The 24584-nt window shown below is 41.0% G+C and overlaps 1 protein-coding gene across 2 annotated transcripts in view; it reads left to right on the forward strand.

The window, feature by feature from the left end:
- The first annotated feature begins 1946 nt into the window (after positions 1–1946).
- Positions 1947–24584, forward strand: part of LOC137617350 (transmembrane protein 145-like) — a 52613-nt gene continuing 29975 nt past the window's right edge. For both annotated transcript variants that reach the window (XR_011039629.1, XM_068347373.1), the window contains exons 1-2: positions 1947–2544; positions 20117–20279. Coding sequence is in view for 1 of the 2 variants with exons in the window: in XM_068347373.1 (XP_068203474.1) it covers positions 2202–2544; positions 20117–20279 (506 nt within the window). In the remaining variant the exon portion in view is untranslated. The remainder of the gene's footprint in view (positions 2545–20116; positions 20280–24584) is intronic.

Consider the following 24584-nt stretch of genomic DNA (forward strand, 5'->3'; position numbering starts at 1 on the left):
TACCAACAATTCTTCTTCACCCAAAGGGTTAACTTCTACACTGTAATTGTTCAGTGGTTAATTTCCTCTTGGTAAGGGTAGAAGATACTCTTTAGCAATGGTAAGCAGCTCTTCTAGGAGAAGGACACTCCAAAATCAAACCATTGTTCTCTAGTCTTGGGTAGTGCCATAACTTCTGTACCATGGTCTTCCACTGTCTTGGGTTAGAGTTCTCTTGCTTGAGGATGCACTTGTGCCCACTGTTCTATCTAATTTACCTTCCTAATGTTTTGTTAAAGTTTTTATAGTTTATATAAGAAATTTTTATTTTAATGTTACTGTTCTTAAAATATTCTATTTTTCTTGTTTCCTTTCCTCACTGGGGTATTTTCCTTGTTGGGGCCCCTGGGCTTTTGCATCCAGCTTTCCCAAGTAGGGTTGTAGAATAATAATAATAATAATAATAATAATAATAATAATAATAATAATAATAATAATAATTTCCATTGCTGGTATTAACGCCGATATTGCTTTTGCTATCAAATACACATGGCTTAATTCCCTTTATGGTAAATAGTAACATGATTGCGTAGAAGCCTATGCGATTTTATTTGAAAGAAACAAATTTCATTTGTTCTAATTCACTGCAGTAAGTGTAAATAATAATCAAGTAACTAACTGCATCCGCAAATGTAAGAAACAAATACTCTACAATATTTCAGTTTCCATAACTCATAACCAACATTACTTATTTCCGTACACAACAATAGGACTTGCAACGTGATTTATTTTCCTTCTGACGTAGACCTAGTTGTTATTTCTGGCATGGTCTGCGGGTACAAATTCTTGCGCTTGGGAGGGCACGCATCCTCTACTAATATTACAGTAATGCGACTTTCGTTATACGTTTCTCATTTCCCTTGCGATACGAAAATCACCGTTGGCTATTTTAAAATCACTCGGTAATTGGTGGCGCCCAAAGCCATTCTGTTTTGAGTTACATGACGCAATGAAGTTTTTAAGATCACCGTTTCAGTGTGCCAACTTCGTATAAAAATAGCACATGCCTACTTCAAGGTGGTAGCAGTCCTTTGTTCCTTAGTATATTTCAAAATCTCTCTCTCTCTCTCTCTCTCTCTCTCTCTCTCTCTCTCTCTCTCTCTCTCTCTCTCTCTCTCTCTCTCTCTCTATGAAAGAAGAAGAAGAACAATAACAACAACAATAACGATGACAACAACGATAGAAAAACAAACACTGCTATAATGCTTAGAATTAAATGAATAAGCAATTTCCAGCTTTCACTGTGAAGCGAGAAATGTAAGAAATTCATGTTTTCATTATCTCAATAGGGATCATTGGTCATTCCTAAATTTGGTTAAACAATATACATGCAAATAATCGAGGACTGAAGATGAAACACATTTAAAATGTATTGAATTGGCCATATGATTTTTGTTGACAGTATTATAGTGATAGTTATCGACAATTGCAATTGCATCACTGTCAATCAATCACTCTGGAATGCAGTTTCCAAATGGAAAAGTATCTTTAAATGTGGTTTGATATAAAATAAAGATATCCAAGATAATTTTCTAATAAAATCCAACTATGGAAAAAAAATAAAAGATTACGACATACCAATGAATGACAAGCACAATAATAGTATACGATAGAGAAACATCATATAGAAATTATCTGTCCTTGTGTTTTCAAGGTGTCCGAATCGCTTTACTAACTTGGTTTTGACTTAAGACATTCATTTTTTGTATATCAATACTATCAGTGGTACAGATCACACCAATGCTACGAATAATACGAAAAGTGAATATAATTTACAAAGCAAAGCCAAAATATGTATAATTTAGGGGTACTTTTACTAATATTTTTCTATACGAGTGAAGGGAATCGAAGTTATTTTGGTTTTATTATCATACCAAAGTTGCCAGATATGATAATTATCAAATTTATCTTATCGGAGGTTACGACTTGTAAACCATATTTCACTACCATCGTGTCACTCCATAAAATCTGCAAAATCATCAAGATACTAGTGATGGGATATTAATAAGTAGCCATTTGATAGACGTAATGGACAGAAACAGCTGTAAGGTACTGTAGTTTAGTAACTCAGTACAATATCAAAGATGGAGGACTAGTGTCAGACAGGAAGCGGTGGTGTGTAGTTGGGGTATCCCGTTTGTGGTTGCAAACAGTGATTCACCATGTCTCTTGCCAAAATGGATAATTACAAGATATTAATTCTCTCCTTGGTGTTATTATCAATTAAAAATTCACACGGGTTACATGTTAGTGGGGAGTGGGACACGGAGACAGATTTTTTCCGATTTCTAGCCAAGTTTGGCGTTCAGAAAACAAACCCTCTGCAGAGGAGAGAGACCAGAGGATTCATTTTCGGGAATATTACCTCTTCGGTGAATAACATCACCAACACCGCCCATGGCACCTTGGCGTTATTACCAAGGCAGTTCTTCGTCGATTATTATAGGAACAGAACCAAGGCCGAGACTGACCCTGACCTTGCATGCAAGCTGATGTTCCAGGCAAGTAACCTTGGACGGAAGTTTCCTACTAACCTAAGTGGAAAGCTAAGTCTAGTTAAGATATTTAAAAGAACTGAGTAGCTTAGTATGGTTGGTATGTTAACTATTTATGTCTGCTTTTCCATGATAGGATTGATACTAACCTTAACTAACCTACGATAGGTTAATAAGTTAGGCAATGCCATAGCACAACTTACTCCAGACTGCTAAAGACTTGCAAGATACCTCCCCACTAAAAGAAAAAGGAGCCTTTGTAGATCAGCGGCCAGGTCCTCCCGCGGACATAGAAAACGGGAATTTCTTCCCGTTTTCTAACCCTTCGTAAGACGTGGCCGTTGTTCTACAACAGAATGTTCTGCCAAAACTCTAGAATAGAACACTGCCTAACCTGAATGTGCCCACCTAACCTTACCTACAACTCGTGTCTCTCCTTAACGGGGGGGCTAACGCCCCCCTGCGACCCCCCGTACATAGCCGTATAATTATTCTTAAACACCTAAACGGGGGGGCTAACGCCCCCCTGCGACCCCCCTTACACTTGCCTATTCTTAATCGGCCGACATCATGCATACATGTGGCCGCGATCACACAAACCAGAAACGGAGAAGGTTGTACTTACATTATTTCCTGTTCAGCTTGAGGGTTTATTCGTAACCTCTACAACGGCGCCCCACACTTATTCCGCACACACGTCGCGACAGAAGTTGTACCAATCAACTAGTGTGTGAGAGGCAAACTTTTTGTACATAGGGAGAATCTGGTTCTGAGAAAAACCATAAATAAAACTTGCTAATATAACGAACACATCTTCGTACGGTAGCTTTGATCGTGAAAAAAAGCTACCGTGGTTAGGGGCGATCTTCTTTCGGCAATAACTATATGAACAACGCCAAAAAAACTTAGATTTTCCACTATTCGCCGATTTTCCATCATACTTGTAGCGCATTTCACCGATATGACATTTTGCACAAATGCCGGAAAAGTCGCCTAAAAGTCCCATTTTATATAAATATTTTGAAAACTCAGCACTTGTTGTAAAGTTCATAATCCTCAACATACTAGGATTGACTGAATTGAAAAAAGATTCACAAGTATCTACACACTGGTTAGTTGCCATCGCGCCACGTTGGTAAAGAATGAGCATTTCCGACCCTCGATGGGTGCTCCCGTTTCCGTATTTGAATTTTAGAAAAAATGAGTTATGATTGGGTGAAAAAGTTAATCCCCAGGTCAAGTGGGGTCCCATTGGGTCGTTTCAAATTGCCGCGGCCGATTAATAATTCAGAATTCCGCCGCTATGGCGCTGTTGATTCGATCAGAACGTCATCTATAGGGAATTCTAGGAACTATGGGAGCGAGAAACTGCGTGGCAAGGTACAGAGCTCGTTCGACTTATAAATTTCACGTCGAATTAGATGGTTTTCAAAATCTTTGTATATCGGTATAGTAAGTACTTACCCTGGATATTTATAACATTCTGAACAGTTAATATTCTATACAAGTTTCCGATAAAGTTGAAAATAAGGCGGCCGCTATCATACATGCAGTTGTCCGCCATCCTACACACATCCCAAGAAAAAAAAATAAACTGGTTTAATATGGTTTTTCCGACAGTATTTAACAATAATTGGGGGTACTGGAGCCTTTGTATATCACCGGCCAGTTCCTAACACATTCATTACAAATGGATATCAACTAACCTAAACTTTCCCCCCTAACCTAAACTTTCCCCCTAACCTAACCTTACCTACTTACCTAACGCGGGCTGGCGCTCCCTGCGACCCCCCTTACACTGCCGTATTGTAAGTTAAACATAATACATACCAGTGGCCGCTATCATACATACACCCCGGGGTACTTACTTACCCATGCACCATTTAGAGCTACAACAATTTTTGATAAATAACAACACAGTGTTGTAGGTCAGTTTAAGTAAGTTGGGGAGACAACCTACCCAAAGAGGTATGACACTATCCTAGGTTAGGAGAGGAGGTACGGGATGTTTTTATGTTTACTCATGATGGTGCATAGGTTAATATTTACCCTAATTGGGGTCTAGAGGATAATCATAAACTTTTGTTGGAGGGAGGGCAATGCCAAGTTAAAAACATAAAAACAAATCTGACCTATATGAAAAAGACTCTGGATCTTACTCGACAGCAGTAACCTTTAATGTTAAATATTGCAAATAAATCTATACTGTAACTTTAATTTTAGGAAAATACATGAATCACGTATTTATCCTACTAAGTACCTTATCTTTCTGACCATGAATATTGGGGGAAACCATCCGTTCATGAGTTTGGGGAAAGTACTAGAAGTAGTGATTTGCAGCAGTATTAATGATCCGAAATGCTTAATAAACACAAGATATCCAGTTGGAAAAATACATGTTTCATGCATTTGATTGATTGATTAAGAGTTTTTTGGCATCCTAACATCTAAGGTAATTGATGCGAGTGGCGTGAAATAGCGTATCCTAATTACTTATTGAGTACAGTAATTCATATCATGTCCTTCAACTTGTTTTTGCTCTAGCATTGCTTGCAAATAAACTATCTCAATATATCTCAATTTTGTCAAGTGGTATATGGATATGCTACATACAGTACAATCATGTGGTTCACTATTTTGGAAATATTTTTTACTTTTATATGGCTAACAGTAGCCACAGTGTATTGTATGAGGAGTGCTTTAAACATAATCAATTACTAAAATAGATGAAATTACTGTAGGTTACACTACTTGGAGAAGTCTTCTTGCGATGGTAGTCATACTGGAACTGAAGCAGAGGGGGGGGGGGGGCGTTTCTTGTAAAACAACAATCTAGGAGCTTATGTATGAAATTTTAGTTAAAAAAAATCAGCTAATGATTGTCATAAAAAAGCAATAGTTGCCCAAAAACAAATGCAAATTACAAATATGCAATAACCCACTATCAGTCTCCCAAAAGTAAGCAGTGAAATGATATTGACATTTTAGTTGATCTATACACAAGTAATTATGCCCCAACCCCTTTAGTCATGCAGAGAAAAAGGCCAAAAGGCCTAGTACTGCCAAAGCCTTATATGAGTGATGTATTTCTACAAACATTGCAGTATTTCTCACATTTTCAGCATCTCCCTTATTTCACTCGAAGCGAGAGGCTTATCACTGTGTCCCTCCTCCTTCTCAAATGAATCCCCTCTGCAATCTCTTAATGCTCCATGTGCGACTATACCAGCTCCTCGGTCATCAGCTGCTTGCTATGCTCATCTATTAGATCGTTAATGTTGTTCTTGTCTACCTCCAACCCACTTTCATCATCAACTACCTCCTCAATCAGTTAAAATCTCTTGAAATTGGGTTCGGAAATACATTCAGGTGACAGTTTCCTCCACGCATAATTGAGGTTCTGTTTGCGACCCCTTCCCAAGCTTTGTCAATCATTTTGAGGGATTGAGGCAGCTGACAATATGGAAATGTTCTTTCCAAAACTGTTAGCGGGTGAGGTTTGTTTGTTTGATGATCTAATTTCAGCCAAGAGTAGAGGTTGAAGGGCATCAGTCATCCATAGGGTGCCTCTACTTTTATTTTCTTGGATGGTGTCGAGGAGGAGCTTGATTTCCATTCCCTTGTCAGTCGGTCTTGGTTTAGTTGTGTAGTAATGTAGCAATTGAGGACTAAGCATAGTATCTCTTCACCCTTGAACACTGCCTCCAAGGAACTCTGCCCTTCCTTGACGTCCTTGTAGGGACAACCAACACCGGCTTCAACACCTCCGTGTATGTGAAACCAACAAACCTTTGCCTGTGTCTGAATAGTGACAGCAAGTGCCCTAGTAGGTACAAAACTGCCACCAATGGGGCTTTTGTTTGGAGAGCCATTTCTCACTATTCTTCGTGGAAAGGCACCCATGAAGAACTGGACAGAATTACTAAAGTTCTAGTAAATAATGGCAGATTAAGAACTAAACGAAACAATGATACAGGAAAAAGCGGCAGATTAAGAACTAAATGAAACAATGATACAGGAAAAAGCACTCTGATAATGCCAATACCTCAATGAAAATAAACCTTTACTATAAATGCCTGATGAACTCAAAACTATCTAGATGATGAAAAGACCAGGCGAGATCAGATAAAAAACGTTTTGCCACAGCAGAGGATACTGAAATCAACTTATTAATTTAATTACCAATGGGCAAAAACAAGAGACATAATCATAAAAACTACCCTGCCTCTGCCATGCACGAGGACTTAAAGAAGACCAACATGATATACCGATATAAATACCCCATCCAGGGATGTCCTGGTACCTACATCAGGATGACGACAACACGTCTATCTAAAAGATTATCTTGCCACACATGCAACAGGGTGCAATAAAAATGCATTGCCTCCAAATGTATAACTACAAATATCACAAGGGAGCATATGGTAAAGAATGTTAACATCATTGGCTGTGCCCCTGACAACAGGCACCTTAGGATATTGGAAGTGCTTTTCATACAGCAAGAAAGACCTGACCTTGACACCATGCAAAAAGGGACCTTATTGCCAACGTGTATAAGGTCTATCACCAACAGTAGTTCAGGCAATCACGACTGTAACAGCTCTGACAGCCCCGGAGGCTGAAATGTGGATTATCTAGCACCAAAATCTGATACCCTAATCCCTCCAAGCACTCTGACCAGCCAGAGGAAACTACCACCCAGGCATTATTGTCTCCGCTCTTGGGCGGTCCATGACCAATAAGGATAAAATGTCAAAAGCAAGACTGTATATAAGCTCCTACAAATACATCCTGTGTTAGTTTACTCTTAAAAATGAGCAGAAGACCTTCTCCCTGCTCAAAACCGGATGAGTTGAAGGATTTGTTGTACCTAATTCTATGGTGTTTGAATTGTTTGTACATAAAGTGAACATTACTTGGTGCACACAACTATTGTAAAAGTGATTTATGGCATAGGCATATTTTGTACTTATTTCTGTACTTTTTTAAAAAATATACTGTTATTTTTCAATATTAAACTTACCCGATGATCATATAGCTGTCAGCTCTGCTGCCCGACAGAAAAACCTACTGGCGGAATACGCCAGCGATCGCTATACAGGTGGGGGTGTACATCAACAGCGCCATCTGTCAAGTAGGTACTCAAGTACTCGATGTCAACATAGAACCAATTTTCTCTCTGTCGTGCCACTGGCAAGACCTACTAAATACGCTGTTACTAACTGGATTTGTTTTCACAACGATTTGGTGAAGTACACTATTCCAGTTTTGAGCTTTCGCTATGCAGGGGTTTTATCTTCATTTCAAAACTTGAACTCGTTTTGGATAGATTTAATTATGGTGACGAAGAGAGTATGGACTCTCTTTCACTTTTAAATGGCCGACCCTTCCCTTAGACGGAAGTGTGTTTAGGTTTTTGGTAATTTTGCTTAACACGTTATAGATCTATATATTTTATATCTCTCCGCCTTTATAGGCCTCTTCGATTAACTTTCCATTTATTATAAACATATAACAATAAATTTTTATGTTTGTTTGTATGCGACCTTTCCTGATAGTAGGCGGTCCTAACTTGGAACCGAAGTTAATTAACATTGAGCCCGTTATATCGTATTTAACCTTTAAAGAATTTAATACTTTTTAAATTTTAATGTTTTATGAAAGAATTTCTTTGATAGTCTCGTACTGTTTTCAAAGATGAACTAACGTTTAGTTTTTAGTCTACGCAGTTGTTGACGTTCAGGACGTTCAACATGCGCTCTATCGTTACGATAGAGAGAGAGTGTATCACGGTTTCACTTTGCAGTAAGAGTAAACTGATTCTGGCGTTTCGTTCATTCTTTCTTAGCTTAAATGGTTTAAATTCTAAATTAAAGGAACTCTTTATTTGGAAAACCTTTCAGTTTTTTCCTTTAGCAAATAACATGTTTTAACGATATATAATTGGGCTCCTCTCTCAGGTGCGAAATCAAGAGAGAGAGAGAGATAGAGACGGAGGGAGAGAGAGGAGAATAAACGTTTCGTTCAAGCTGGTAACGTTGTTCTCGTTTTTTTTTTTTTTTTTTTTACTCCTCCCTAGTCGCTGTAGGGGAAGAAGGTAAAACGTTTCTAGGGTTTTATTCTTGTTCCCAGGCTATGTGCGGTGAGAGATTGTAAACGTAGTTTATTTGATCTAGTGTTTAGTCTCTTTCCCAGCCACTGAATTCTTTATCTTTATTGTATATGTTTTCTGTTGCATTGTACGACTGTTTTCGCAATTACTACCTTTTAATGAAGGATAGGATTGCGTGTTTCAGGTAGAAATCAGTTAAAGTTTCGATTTCAGTGAAATAAGTGCAAAACAGAAAATCAAAGTGATAAAGTGATATGCGCAAAGTGTTACAGTGTTGCGTCCGAGGGTTCGTCTGTTCGTGCCAGTCGTTCACCTAGTCCGGGACCTCTTACAAGCTCCCAAGCCCAGGGGAGAAGTAATGTCGAACGACTTATGGGTTCCACAGGCCTTGATCAACGAACAGACGTTTTTCCCTCCGTGGTTTCGGGCGTATCTACCCAAGATCGCTCCACCCACACAAAGACGAGAGAGCCCATTTATTCCTCGTCTGCGGAAGAGGTTTCTCGTAAGAAACCATGGACCACATCTCGCAGCTTTTTAAGTGCAAGTCGGTCCCTTCCGCGCAAGTCCAACGGCCCAGGTGTAGCCACTGGGTCAGTTCGGACTCGCTGCAGTCATCCGACGACTGCACACCTCCCAAGAGAGGCAAGGTGGTACCGCAACAGGCAGTAACTCCGTTTGTTGCCGCACCAGCTGTTTTAGACCCTCAGTCACAACGGACAGTAGCTCCGTCTGTTGCCGCTTTTGTAGACCCTAAGTGGTCTTTACTGCATTCTATGCAGACTCAGTTAGCTGCGGTTATGCAGGAGTTTCGTGCGGAGAAGGTTGACACTGCTCCCGTTAGCCAACAACCTGCCATGGTTGTGTGCCCAGCTCACGCTGAGGCTGCCTGCTCCCACACTCCGGCTGCGGAGAGCTCCACCACCGATGCGCAGTCGACCCTGCCAGACGCATGTTGACGTTAGCCGACGTGCGGCACCCTCCTTTGACATGCGTGAGCTACCGCATCAGCAGTGGGAAGGTGGAGTCAAGCTGCCGTGTTTTGACGCGATGCGTTAGTTTCCGCAACCCACGGCAGTCCCCACCACGCACCACCACTCCGCTTTGGTTGTTGCCTGCTCCCACACTCCGACTGCGGAGAAGGTTGACGATGCACCCGTTTGCCTACAACCTGCCACGGTTGTGCGCCCAGCAGACGCTGCGGCTGCCTGCTCCCACACTCTTGTTGTGAGAGCTCCTCCACCCATGCGCAGTCGACCCTGCCAGACGCATGCTGACTCCCACAGACACACGGAGCACTCCGTTGCCGTGCGTGAGCTACCACAAGCTGCCGTGTTTTGACACGGTGTGTCAGCCTCCGCAACCCACTGTGGTTACCGCCACTCGCCCGCAGCAGACTAGTCAGTCAGGAGTTGAGGCTTCCCCACACAGCTTTGGTTGTTGCCAGCTCACAGACTGTCAAGCAGTTACATGACGTTGCCTTCTGGTCTGCTACTAATGCACCAGTGCTGTATGTCCTCACGCACCTTTTGTGGTTGACAGTTCAGTTTTTTGACAGTTCTCAGACTGTCAGGCAGTTACATAACGTTAAGCGACTCTCGGAGGTGGTTGTGGACGTTCAGTGTGTCACTAGGAAGACGTTCAACAACCAGCAGAGGTGACTTGTTGTGACGCAGTGCGGCAACCTCAGCAACCCGGTAGGGGGTTGGCTGCACAACCCAGACAGTCTAGACAGTTTCGGGTTGACGCTGTACTTCCTCGCGTCCCCATGGTTGACAGTTCACAGACTGTGCAGCAGTACCATGATATTGTGTCCGGCTCCGTCACGCATCCACCAGTGCGACCGGATTCAGCGAGTCAGACGTTGCCCACTCCGTTGCCGTTTCCTCATCAGTTTCGGATGAGGAACCCTCTGATGAGGACATTGCTGAACAAGACGATCAACCCCCAGCCCTGCTATCCATCCAGAAGATGCTGAAGAAGGAACGCTGCCCTGTCAGGCTGTGGATGAGTCTGGTTAGGACACTGTCATCCGTGGTTCAATTTGTGTCACTTGGAAGACTACACCTCCGTCCTCTTCTGTATCATCTAGCTTTTCACTGGAAAAGGACAAGACGCTAGAAGCGGTCTCGATCCCGGTTTCCGGAAAGATAAAGTCTGGTCTGACTTGGTGAAAGGACTTTATCAACCTTTGAAAGGGTCTTCCCCTGACTGTTCAGACTCCCAACCACGTTCTCTTCTCGGACGCATCGGACGTAGGCTGGGGTGCGACATTAGGCGGTAGGGAATGCTCGGGATTATGGAACTCGAGTCAAAGGACAATGCATTTCAACTGCAAGAAGCTACTGGCAGTACGTCTGACCTGGAAAAGCTTCAGGTCTCTCCTTCAAGGCAAAGTGGTGGAGGTGAACACGGACAACACCCTGCTTTGACGTACATCTCCAAGCAAGGAGGGACCTACTCTCTGACATGGTACGAGTTCGCAAGAGACCTCCTCACCTGGTCAACAGGTCTCGACTTTTCACTAGTAACGAGGTTCATCCAAGGCAACTTGAATGTCATAGCAGATTGTCTCAGTAGGAAGGGACAAATAATTCCAACAGATTGGACCCTCCACAAGGATGTATGCAAGAGACTTTGGGCCACCTGGGGCCAGCCAACCATAGATCTCTTCGCAACCTCGATTACCAAGAGGCTCCCAATAGTTTGCTCACCTATCCCGGACGCAGCAGTAGTTCATATAGATGCCTTTCTACTAGATTGGTCACATCTAGATCTATATGCATTCCCTCCGTTCAAGATTGTCAACAAGGTACTGCAGAAGTTCGCCTCTCACGAAGGGACAAAGTTGACGCTAGTTGCTTCCCTCTGGCCCGCGAGAGAATAACCCACCGAGGTACTTCGATGGCTAGTAGACGTTCCCAGAACACTTCCCCTAAGGGTGGACCTGCTACGTCAGCCACGCGTAAAGAAGGTACTCCAAGGCCTCCACGCTCTTCGTCTGACTGCCTTCAGACTATCGAAAGACTCTCTAGAGCTAGAGGTTTTTCGAAGGAGGCAACCAGAGCGTTTGCTAGAGCAAGGAGAACATCCACCTCTTAGAATCTACCAATCGAAGTGGGAAATCTTCCGAAACTGGTGCAAGTCAGTATCCGTATCCTCGACCAGTACCTCTGTAACTCAATAGCTGACTTTCTCTTATATCTGAGGAAAGAACGATCTCTTTCAGCTCCCACTATCAAGGGTTACAGAAGCATGTTGGCATCAGTCTTCCGTCACAGAGGCTTAGATCTTTCCAACAATAAAGATCTACAAGACCTCCTTAAGTCTTTTGAGACCACGAAGGAGCGTCGTTTGGTTACACCTGGTTGGAATTTAGACGTGGTTCTAAGATTCCTTATGTCAGACAGGTTCGAACCGCTTCAATCAGCCTCCCTGAAAGATCTCACCTTTAAGACTCTTTTCCTGATATGCTTAACCACAGCTAAAAGAGTCAGTGAGATTCATGCCTTCAGCAAGAACATCGGATTCTCATCCGAAACGGCTACATGTTCTACAACTTGGTTTTCTAGCCAAACACGAGCTGCCTTCTCGGCCTTGACCAATATCGTTCGATATTCCAAACTTATCGTATGGTTGGAAATGAACTAGAAAGAGTATTATGTCCTGTAAGAGCTCTTAAGTTCTATTTTAAAAACCTTTACGAGGCCCGTCTAAAGCTTTATGGTGTTCAGTTAAGAATCCATCTTTGCCTATGTCAGAGAATTCTTTATCCTATTTTATCAGACTGTTAATACGAGAAGCTCATTCCCATCTGAATGAGGAAGACCAAGCTTGGCTGAAGGTAAGGACACACGAAGTTAGAGCTGTCGCAACTTCCGTGGCCTTTAAACAAAATAGATCTCTGCAAAGTATATTCGACGCAACCTATTGGAAAAGCAAATCAGTGTTCGCGTCTTTTATCTTAAGAATGTCCAGTCTCTTTACGAGAACTGCTACACTCTGGGACCATTCGTAGCAACGAGTGCAGTAGTGGTGAGGGCTCCACCACTACAATTCCCTAATTCCATAACCTTTTTAATCTTTCTCTTGAAATGTTTTATTAATATTTTTGGGTTGTCCGGAAGGCTAAGAAGCCTTTCGCATCCTACTTGATTTGGCGGGTGGTCAAAGTCATTTCTTGAGAAGCGCCTAGATTAGAGGTTTTGATGAGGACCTTTAGTATGGGTTGCAACCCTTCATACTTCAGCTCCTAGGAGTCGCTCAGCATCCTATGAGGATCGCGAGGCTCAGTAAGGAAGACGTACTTAAAAAGGCAGAGTAATTGTTCAAGTCGTCTTCCTTACCAGGTACTTATTTATTTTATGTTTGTTATTTTGAATAACTGCTAAAATGAAATACGGAATACTTAGCTCATAATAATGTCAACATGTAATGCTGGTCTCTACCCACCCCCCTGGGTGTGAATCAGCTATATGATCATCGGGTAAGTTTAATATTGAAAAATGTTATTTTCATTAGTAAAATAAATTTTTGAATATACTTACCCGATGATCATAAATTAAAGGACCCACCCTTCCTCCCCAATAGAGACCCAGTGGACAGAGGAGAAAATTGGTTCTATGTTGACATCGAGTACTTGAATACCTACTTGACAGATGGCGCTGTTGATGTACACCCCCACCTGTATAGCGATCGCTGGCGTATTCCGCCCGTAGGTTTTTCTGTCGGGCAGCAGAGCTGACAGCTATATGATCATCGGGTAAGTATATTCAAAAATTTATTTTACTAATGAAAATAACATATTAAAGAAGAGGAAGAATTGTGAATGATATGGTCTCCATTACCTTTCTTACGAAATATGTGCCTTTCCCAGTTACTGGCATATTATCGTAATGAAGAGAAAAAGATAAGAACAATAGGAAAAGCTCATTACAAAATTAATGTCACTGAGACGGCAATTACTTTGAATAAAACTTGCTTAAAAGAGTGTCTATTCCTAGAATATTACTGTATTATCATTAATATCAGCCAAACTGCAACCTTAGTTGTTAAAACAGTATGAAATGAATCTCTGTGAGCCTCCTTAATAAAAATGTAATGGCAGTGAGTTTCAATAATTTAATCTCATGATTAGGAAGATCATTATGTAATTTGGTCACAGCTTGAGAAAGGCTACTACAAAACTCAGTGGTATTGAACCTTGCACAATAAGAGGTAAGACACTTAAGATTAAATGAAGGAATAAGTGGTAGATTGTAGGATATACTACTGCACTAGAGTCTTGTTGGATCTGAATGTATAGGATGATAGTTATGAAAAATTTCATGTGGCATTCACAACTAGCCTTGAAGGTCATCACACAATAATACCAGTGATAAATATAATTGTAGTAAGAACTGAAATAATGATTTCTTTGGCTGCCCAATTTTAATCCAATAATTTTAGATGAGAGTCAGTGGCTAAAGACCAAAATTTGGGAACTATTCAAAATTTCAAAGGATAAATGCAATAAAAAATTGTGTGAAAACGTATTCACAATTCTTTAAAGTCTCTCAATATAATTTATTTTTGTAATTGAAGGAAAAAGGGATTGGATATATTTCTCAAAAGTCAATTTGCTGTCTGGGTGATGCCTAGAATTTTGAAATTTTCATATAGTCAAGGGAACATTAAGGATGAAAAGATCTAGGTGGCATGATACAATGATACAGTCATACTTTAAATTTATTTAGGGTTTAATTCCTCAAAAAAAAAAAAATTCAAGTGTGATACAGAAAACAGAGAACAAAGAAAAAATCATGAAGTGGGGTAGAATTCTCTGCCTTATAGTTAAACAGTTGAACTTAATACTGTATGTCTCAATAGTGCAATACAATACAGAATATTATGGTCTTTGTTATGTACAGGGCCTACTTTGCAAACTTCAAAAAACATATACAGTGTACTGGCAAAGAATACATTACTGTATTGTACACTATACTATACCTAAATTATAATGAGAAATAAAACCTATAACTTACATTTAGTTGTGCAGTGTGCAGTACCACCGTTAATTATAAAGTATATAGATTATAGCAAATATTTTACATAAAATATACACAATTTAAAATATTGATATTATAAAATTCACATTTTTAAATCAAACTAGGCACAAGTGTTCTGATAATTATTTTCTTGTGAAGTCCCTTTCATCATGGAGATAAACAAAAATTACTGAAATTCATTTGACAACATAGCTTTCTGTATTTCACCACAATTGGGTTAAAAAGAAAAATAAAAAGAACGTAAGCTCACAATGTCAAAAGACTTGGTTTGACTAATTATAGATGCAGAAGTGGTACAGCTACAGTTGCCAAGGCCATGAAGAGCCTTAAGATGAACTGCTATATGCGTGGCTGGACTGGTTTGCATTGGGAGAATATTGATAACTACAGTGCTGGACTATAAATTTTGTCCTTGGGTTGGTCACTGTATCACAACAAGTTCATATTGATAAGCGTGAAGCATATGAACACTACATGAAAATTGATTAGTATGTATCAAAGTTTGGCATTCAGAATAATTTTGCAGAAATAGAAACCACTTGAAAATTAAGAAAAAAAAGATGAAAGAAATGCTTGTTGAACATATATTTTACTGTATGGTAAAAGCAATATCTATCTATTGATCTATTGGAAAGGAGAAAAGGCCTTCCTAAAAAATCTCATTGTACTGAAAATAAGAAACATTGTAACTTAACATTTGTCTAATTAGACTGTATTCTACATGAACTAGATATTAGTTCTATATTGGTACTCTTCTTGGAGACACTTTTTGTTAACCCTTTTACCCCCGGGCTATTTGGAACTTTCCAACCCTTAAACCCCAGGCATTTTTTTTTTCAAGCTCCTTTTGCAATATATATTTTTTAAATTGCTCCAACAGCCTTAATTTTTGTCATAAAGAGGTCAGGTTGGTCTCATTCTTTTGGAAAATGCCTGAAGTTTCTCATAAAATTATCAAAAATATGCAAAAAAAAAATGTGAATAGCATTTTTTTGCAAGGACGTACCAGTACGTCCATTGGGGTAAAGGGATGAGTTTTGTGAAACGTACCAGTATGTCCATTAGGGGTAAAAGGGTTAATAAGCTAATTACACCCAATAACAAAATGAAAGATGTAAGTGTAATAAAGGGGATTTATTTGTGTTTCTGAATGAATATGGGAAATAAATTTGAAAGCCTAGACACAAAGTAAGATGTATTTAGTGACTGATCTGAATAAATATTTCTGAATTAATATAAAGCAAGTTTATTTTAATATTGTTACTGTTCTTGAAATATTTCATTTTTCCTTGTTTTCTTTCCTCACTGGGTTATTTTCCCTGTTGGGGCCCCTTATAGCATCCTGCTTTTCCAACTAGGGTTGTAGCTTAGCAAGTAATAATAATAATAATGAGACAACGCAGGCTAAGGTATCTCATGATCAATATGGTTCTTGCATGCTGTAAGTAATTCTTCCATAAACATGAACCACAGAAATGAGATTGGGATCTGGTTTCGGCTAGCAGGGTGATTGTTTGATAGTACAGTACTAGTATACGCTACTCACTACCAGATGTAATATTGGTTCAAGAGAGGCTAGGAAACCCAGTGGTCATATTCTCTCAGACTTTGATCTTGTGAACATCTTGTTGTGCAGGTATGTAGTCTCGAGAAAATCTAATTTTACTTATTACAGAATTCTAATTTGCATTGCCCTGTCTTTTGGGAGTCAGGATAAAATTATTCTAGTCTTAAAGTCTCTCTTTTGTTGACATTTGATTTCACTTCATATAGCTTTTTCTCTTTTTATAAGGTAGTAAAGTCTTAGGGGAGAACTAGTCTGTCTTTTTCGTTTATCCTTTTTAATTTTTACAATATGTACCAGTATAAACAATTAAAAAATACAGAGGAAGGATTAAAGTTCCACTTAATAGAAGTGAATAATATGAAAGACTAATTGAGTCACAAAACTGTGAATTTCACAGTCTGCATGGATTGTGAGATCTTGTTCATACAATGAGGAGAAGCAGAGGCTCAGAGTGATAGTACAAAATACTTGTCACATGGGCAGGCGTGTCCCTTTTTCCATGCATTCCATACGTTACCAAGTTTTATTGCCTTTCACAAAATAGTTTTTAAACCCACACATTTTTGGATGGCAGTCATGGGTGCTTCTGTGAGTTGTGAATCAAGTTATTGATATTTGTGAAGGATATTGTGCATTGTGTAGAGAACCATGTTGAAGTAATGATTTAGTGGTAGATGTTCAAGTGCAGCTGTAAATCATGGAAACTGTTTAATCATGTAAAGTAATGAACCTCCTACCTCCTAGACCTATGCTATTAGATAAATATGTTAAATATGTACCCCTGAGTAATTGCATGTCCATAATTTACTCTTACGCCATGGCTGAAAGGTACACAAACATCATATTTTTACAACTGTCATAAAGTTCCAATACCATATTGGAGTTGCCAAATAGGGCAGTGAACTAATGTTCAGGTACCACCTGTAAATTATTAAGGCTTCATGCTATGTGAGTTCCAACTTTTTTAACTCAAGTTCTTGGTATGTTAGAGTACAGATTATGATTGTTGTATTAGTAGCATGTTCAAGGATACATATTAGTAGTACAGTACTGTACAGATTTTTGAAGTACTCAGCAGTAGGTTAAAAAGTATTACTTGACTTTCTAAGAAAAAATAATTGACCTCCCACTCTCCTGTATGGCAGAAGCAGCAATATAGTACTTGAAATATTCTTACAGTTCTTGAACTCATATACACAATACAGTATTCTTTAAGAGTATTTAAACGACTATATTGTTCAGAATACAATATACTGTAGTCAACTTTCACCGTTCCCTAAGGCTGATATAGAGCGAATTATTACCCAGATTATGGGAGTGTAGCCAGGAGGCTGCTCAACTTAAATCCATATAAGGTACGTAGCCATGGTACAAACCTGGATACTGTACTGCAACTAAAAATGTAGCCAGAAGCCTGCCTGGAAGCCTAGCCATGGAAGTAATAAACACTTCTACATGCAAAGCTGTGACATAGGCAGTAGAAATTAGATTAAAGGCGTACAGCCTAATACCAGGTCAAAGTGACTTCAATATATTCCCCCTCCCCAACAGGTAAAACACGACACCCTAGATTAGTTCAGTTATATCCCTTTATGCAAGGTTAACAGTGAGTTCCCTTCCCTAATCAAGTTTGACTTGGCATCACAGTTTAGGTCAGGATCTATTTGAAATTAATCCTTTCCACTTTAATCAGTTGTAAGTTTTTGGAGGGTTTGACAAACTTCGTTTATTGTTCATGTATTTAAATTTGTGTAGCACAAGTACTATTTACATTAAAACAATAAGTTTGTGTTAGTTTTTGTGGTCCGAAAGCATAAAACAGAAGCAAATAAGAAAATTGAAGTACGGTAGCAGTAAATAAAATGGTGTCAAATTCACTTCCTCTCTTCATGAAAAAGTTTTCCATTAATTAAACTATACTGTACATTGAGTCAAATTCTGTTGTTTTTTATTTCACTACATAGAGGATTAAATTACCTTAATTTCCATACACTACTGTATTGCAATTTGACACAAAGTAATAGAGAAATATATGTTTGTAATTATTCAAGAATAATTTAATTTTTCTCTTATGTCTGTATGGCAGTATTAATCAGTGCTTGGTGAGAGCTGGCATTCCATGCATCTTTTTTTTTCTCTGGTATATTCAGCAATATCTATGCCTTAGAAATGGTGCTAGAGGATCATTTCACTGGGCGACACGAGTTCCTTGCCCAGAAATAGATTTTTCCTTCGTCAAAATCCCTTTTATATCCATGACAATTTTTGCATAATTTCATATTATGAGGTATAGAGTTTTCATGAAAATCTAAAGTGGTTAACTTGATTTTTCTGATTGTTTGAGGTAGGAGGATTAATGGGTTAAATTTAGCTCAATGGATGGAAGTGAATGTCAAAATCCTAACATCAATTCAAAGGCAATTAGAAAACCAATACAATTAGACACTTAGAATCTAAATATGTAGCAGAACCTTAAATGGTAAAGCAAAAGTAAAAATGTGATGCTAATAATTAAAAATACCTGTAGTTCTCCAATTTATATCCGATAATTGGAAATCTAGTCCGTAATTTGTGAAATACAGGACCTGTTCTTTTGATATTTCAAATATCTTTGTAATCTGATCATGTCTTTATGCATTAATACAGTATATTAGCATAAAGCTTACTAGAAATTACTCTTGAATACTAAAGTCATAACCAACAAGCATATCAGTCCTTAGAATCTTGCAATAACAGGTTTCTCTAAGTACCAGTAATAATCAGTTCAGCTATCAAGCAATCCATGAACTATTAAACACTGTGAATGAGTGATAGAGGTAAGGGGGAGTCTCGTGTGCTCTGAATTTGTAGTACGGTATTTTCTTTACAAAAACTCTGTCTTCATCATTGTTTGTGATTGTTATTTATCTGACGTGAATACAGATTGTGACATTTGGTTAACTGTACCGTATTGCTTTGTATCCCTTTAAAATACTGAACAACTATTGACAAAAGGAAACACCAAAGGTTTCTTCAGAGAGTCTGTAAATGATGTGGTTATAGAAAAAGTAAATTTAAAGAATCATACATAAAAATAGATGTACTAAATCCCCTATCTAATCTACAGAATATACTGTACAGTATGTTAGTTTTATTACTGTACATCGTCATCACCTGGATTTATTTTTAACTAATTGAAACCAAATATTGTACTGTGCATAATGTATACCTGTGATTCTGAGGAAATGAGGTTTTGCAAAGTCATGTAGATACTCTGTATTATCCTGCTCATGTTTAAAGGTTTAAAAGCCACTCATGAATGGCAGAGGCAAGGGACAGTGACATTGCCCTAGCTAGCAGGATAATGCCCTAGAGACTGACCATATATGCATATGATCAGTGCAAAATCCCCCTACCCACCCAGGCTAGGACCAGGGAGGGCAAGGCAATGGCTGCTGATGACTCAGCAGTAGAGAGATAGGTCCCCCAAATCCCCCATCCCTAACTCACAAGGATGGTGAAATTGCAGACACTAGAAGAAATTTTCAAGCTTGAGTGGGACTTGAACCCCAGTCCGGGACGTTTTCAATAGGCCACCACAACCCTAGGAGGTCTTTTGGTACAGTTAATTATAAAAAAAAAGTTCAGATACCAGAAATAATAGCCTGTTTTAGTTTTTTTTTGCTAATTTTTTTTTGCTTCAATTACAGTGCATTCCTCCATAATCTCATTTTAATTTTATTTTCATAAAAATGGTTGGGAAGTATTTCACAATACGGATTTTACTTTATTTGAAAGTACTTGATGGACGAGTGTAAACTATGATTGATAAGTAAGCTTGTTTATAAATAATACCTCATTTTTTTTTTATAGGAAGTTGAGAAAGAGGCCTTTGATGCCAGATGTCACAAGTCTGGTGTTCAAGATTTCTTCCGTCTAGTGCCATGTCCTAAAGGCAGCCTTTGCCCTGATGAGGATAATCCTGCCAATGTCATCACTTACAATCAACTGACATATGCCATACAGGATGTCAAGCCAAGGTAACTTAATACTTGCTTAAGCCTATTGATATTAGAATACAGTAGTTGAACTGTGATGCTTAGATAACTACTAGTGTACAGTATCTTCTTTTTCTTTTGGCTTCTCCCATTCATGAGACAACACGGTGGATCATCTGTCTCAATCTACTTCTATCCACTGAATCCTTCTCTGTCATGTCAACTGCCTTTATTTCTTCTCTTCGTGAATCCATAAATCTCCTCTTAGGCCTTCGTCTTCTACTTTGACGTGGTGGCTCAATGCTTAGTATCCTCCTCCCAACATACTCTTCCTCTCTTATTTTCACGTTCCCAAACCACCTTATTCTTGCTTCCCTTGCTTTCTTTCCAACCTGAAGTTGCAGAAATGAATATGTTGAAGTTCTCACTGGGGCTAACGAAGAAGAATAAGATCATAAATAAATTCATCAAAGGAATTGCAAGTCAATCAGTTTAGAATATATAGTACTTTATATTCAATTGAATTCTGTAACCTTTGGATTTGAAGGCAAATTCATAATGCAGTAAGCTTGTATGAATCATTGACTAAATAATACTTGATTTGCTGATTTTTCAATATTAAACTTACCCGATAATCATGTAGCTGTCAACTCCGTTGCCCGACAGAATTCTATGGAGGGATACGCCAGCTATCACAATACTAGAAGGGGGTGTACTTACCAGCGCCACCTGTGGCCAGGTACTATAGTACTTCTTGTTGACACCTCCTCAATTTTTCCTCTGTCGTGCTTCCGGCAAGACGTTCTGGGATACGCTTATGATCTTCGAGTATTTTCACGGCTTTTGGTGAAGTATTCTCTCAGATTTCGGCTGTCGCTTTACTGGAAAACTTCTTATATTAGCTTAGATAGCTTTTATAGAGTCCTGATTAACGGTTAACGATCTTTTGCTTGATTTTGAAACCCCACTTGGCTAACTCTTTGGATTCAAGATGTCTGACATTTCACAAGCCCCCACCCATAGGCGATGTAGGTCTTGTAATAGGCGTATTCCGAAGGCCTCGGTAGATCCTCACACCGCTTGTTCTGACTGTAGGGATAGGCCCTGTCAGTTAGAAAATCGATGTGAGGAATGCGCCGGACTTTCGGAACTTGATTTTGTCCGTCTTTTGAAGTATTCAACTAAATTAGAGAGAGGCAGAGTTAGGAGGAGTTCTTCTCACTCTTCACTTTTTTCCTCACCTCATGATCCCCTACCTTTTCCTACCCCTGTAGTGGCTACCCCCGAACCTACTATTTGCCCTCAGCCTGATATGTCTGTTGTTTTGCGTGCTATTCAGGCCTTAGGCGATAAAGTAGAGTCAGTGGTAAGTGATCATAAGTCTCTTATGGCCGAAGTCAAGGAACTTAAGGTCAAGAGTGCAGTGGGTGGAATTAGTGCCAGTGCTGTGACGAGTGCTAGTGTCAGTGCAGTGCCAAGTGCTAGTGTCAGTGTCAGTGTGGTGCGTGAGGATACTTCTGTGCGTGCCAGTCGTCCTCCCAGTCCGGGACCTCTTGCAAGCTCCCAAGCCCAGGGGAGAAGCAATGTCGAAGGGCAAAAGGGTTCGGCAGGCCTTGATCGGCGCACAGAAGTATCCTCGGTGGTTGCGGGCGTGTCTTCCAGAGACCGTCACTCCCACCTGCAGACGATTGAGCCCGTCTTTTACTCGTCCGCTGATCAATTGTCAGGGAAGAAACGCTGGACTCAGGTCTCTAGACCACTCAAACGCAGAGTCCAGTCCGCGAGTGCTCAACCGGGCTGCAGTCATTGGCTCAGCTCTGACTCGCCGCAGTCATCAGTCGACTGCACTCCGCCCAAGAGGAGTAAGGTTCTGCCGCAACAGATCTCTGCTGTTAAGGCTTTGCCTCAGCAGACCGTAGTGTCTGCCGACCCCAAGTTGACTCTACTGCAGTCCATGCAGGCACAGCTTTCGGTCTTGATGCGTGAGTGTCGGGCTGAGAAGGTTGCGCCTCCGCCTCCGCCTGCACTCGCTCCGCCTGCGCTCGCTCCGCCTGACCGCAGTACCGCCTGCCAGGCGTACGATGTTGAGCCTCGTTCTGAGTTTACTGTTCCCAGTGGTGTACAGCCTCCGCCTTCCTTAAGGCAACCTCAGCAATGGGATCAGGAGGCTTATACCTCTCTTCCTCCGCTTCCACTTGCTGCTCCACCAGTGATGCAACACTCGGTTGAGGTACAACAACCTCTCCCATCCATGAGTCAGTCTCCTCAGCTCTCGCTGCAGCGAGCTCAACCCTCCACAAGGCAAGCACCACAACACCTTAGCCTTGCGCCCCAGGAGCCTCAACTCGCGAGACATTTACTACGTTCTGCGCAGCCTCTACCTCATCGCTCTCCGCTCACACCGCAGGAACAGGAACTTGCTACTCCGCTTCCGCCAACCACTCAGCAAGCGCAACCTTTGAGTTCAGCCACTCATGCCAGGAGTCAGCCTCCTCCACCCATGCGCCTACCTTCTGCTTCTTCTTTTGTTCAGCCTTTGCAGTCTGAGCCTCAGGTGTTCCCTCAACAGATTCTTGAAGAGGAAACCACTAATATTGTTGTTCCAGCTCGTTCTGACTCTGCTGTTCAGCATACCTGTCCGATCTCTTCGCTACACTCTGGTGATGAGGCGTCTGATGATGAGGCGGCACACCTGGATCCCTCATCAGACGTGGATGAATCCAAGTCTTCTCCGCCTTCTATTGACTTTCGTAAGGTCTTGGCTCTGTTTAGGGAGGTTTACCCAGACCACTTTGTCTCTGCTATTCCCCGCTCTCCACCATCTGAGTTTTCGCTGGGCATGCAGCCAGCTAAGTCTACCTATACTAAGCTAGTCCTAGCAAGGTCCTCTAAGAGAGCGTTAAGGATCTTAGGGGAGTGGTTGCAGACTAAGCAACACCTTGGCAAGACTTCGTTCATGTTTCCTCCGACTAAGCTCACTTCTAAAGCGGGCGTTTGGTATGCCACAGGAGAGGAACCAGGCTTGGGAGTACCTGCCTCTGCCCAGGCTGACTTCTCAAGTCTGGTAGACTCTCCTCGTAGAACTGCAATGAGGCGCTCTAAGGTTTGCTGGACCTTCTCAGACCTTGATCACTTCCTGAAGGGTGTTTTTAGAGCATTTGAGATGTTCAACTTCCTAGACTGGTGCCTGGGGGCCCTCAGCAAGAAGACCTCCCCTGCGGACAAGGATTCTGCCATGCTTTTAATGTCCTGCATGGATAAGGCCATTAGAGATGGATCTGGCGAGCTTGCGTCGATGTTTGTATCAGGGGTTCTTAAGAAAAGGGAACAGCTTTGTACCTTCCTTTCCTCCAGCATTACACCTTGTCAAAGGTCTCAACTCCTTTTCGCTCCGCTCTCGAAGTTCCTCTTCCCCGAAGAGCTTGTTAAGGACTTGTCTGCTGCCCTGATACAAAAGGACACACATGATCTTGTAGCCTCATCGGCTCGTAAGACTAAGGTGGCTACCTCAGTCCCCAGGTCTTATCGCACCCCGGTGGCTGATACTCCTGCTACGAGGTTCATACCGCCCTTTCGTGGTAGAGCCCCCAGCCGAGGAAGCTCCCGTCCAGACTCTTCCAGGAGCAAGTCTAGGAAAGGTTCCAAGGCCTCTAAAGGAAAAAACTGACTCTCCGCATCTCCAGACAGCAGTAGGAGCCAGACTCAAGAGCTTCTGGCAAGCCTGGGAAAAGAGAGGTGCAGACGCCCAGTCTGTCAGTTGGCTGAGGGAGGGTTACAGGATTCCATTCTGCCTCAAACCCCCTCTGACCACATCTCCCATCAACCTCTCTCCCAACTACAAAGAAGAGGACAAGAGGCTAGCGTTGCACCAGGAGGTGTCGCTACTTGTGCAGAAGAAGGCAGTGGTTATAGTCCGGGACCATCAATCCCCGGGCTTCTACAACCGTCTCTTTCTGGTGGCCAAGAAGACAGGAGGTTGGAGACCGGTGCTGGACGTCAGCGCGCTCAATGCGTATGTCACCAAGCAGACGTTCACGATGGAGACGACGAAGTCGGTCCTAGCAGCGGTCAGGCAGGAGGACTGGATGGTCTCGTTGGACTTGAAAGATGCCTACTTTCACGTTCCTATTCATCCAGACTCCCAACCTTTCCTGAGATTCGTTTTTGGAAAGGTTGTCTACCAATTCCAAGCCCTGTGTTTTGGCCTAAGCACAGCTCCTATGGTATTCACGCATCTGATGAGGAATATAGCAAAATTCCTCCACTTATCGGACATCAGAGCCTCCCTCTACTTAGACGACTGGCTGTTGAGAGCCTCCACGAGTCGTCGCTGTCTGGAGAGTCTCA

Source organism: Palaemon carinicauda, chromosome 23 (genome assembly GCF_036898095.1).
Source record: "Palaemon carinicauda isolate YSFRI2023 chromosome 23, ASM3689809v2, whole genome shotgun sequence".
Taxonomy (NCBI): domain Eukaryota; kingdom Metazoa; phylum Arthropoda; class Malacostraca; order Decapoda; family Palaemonidae; genus Palaemon; species Palaemon carinicauda.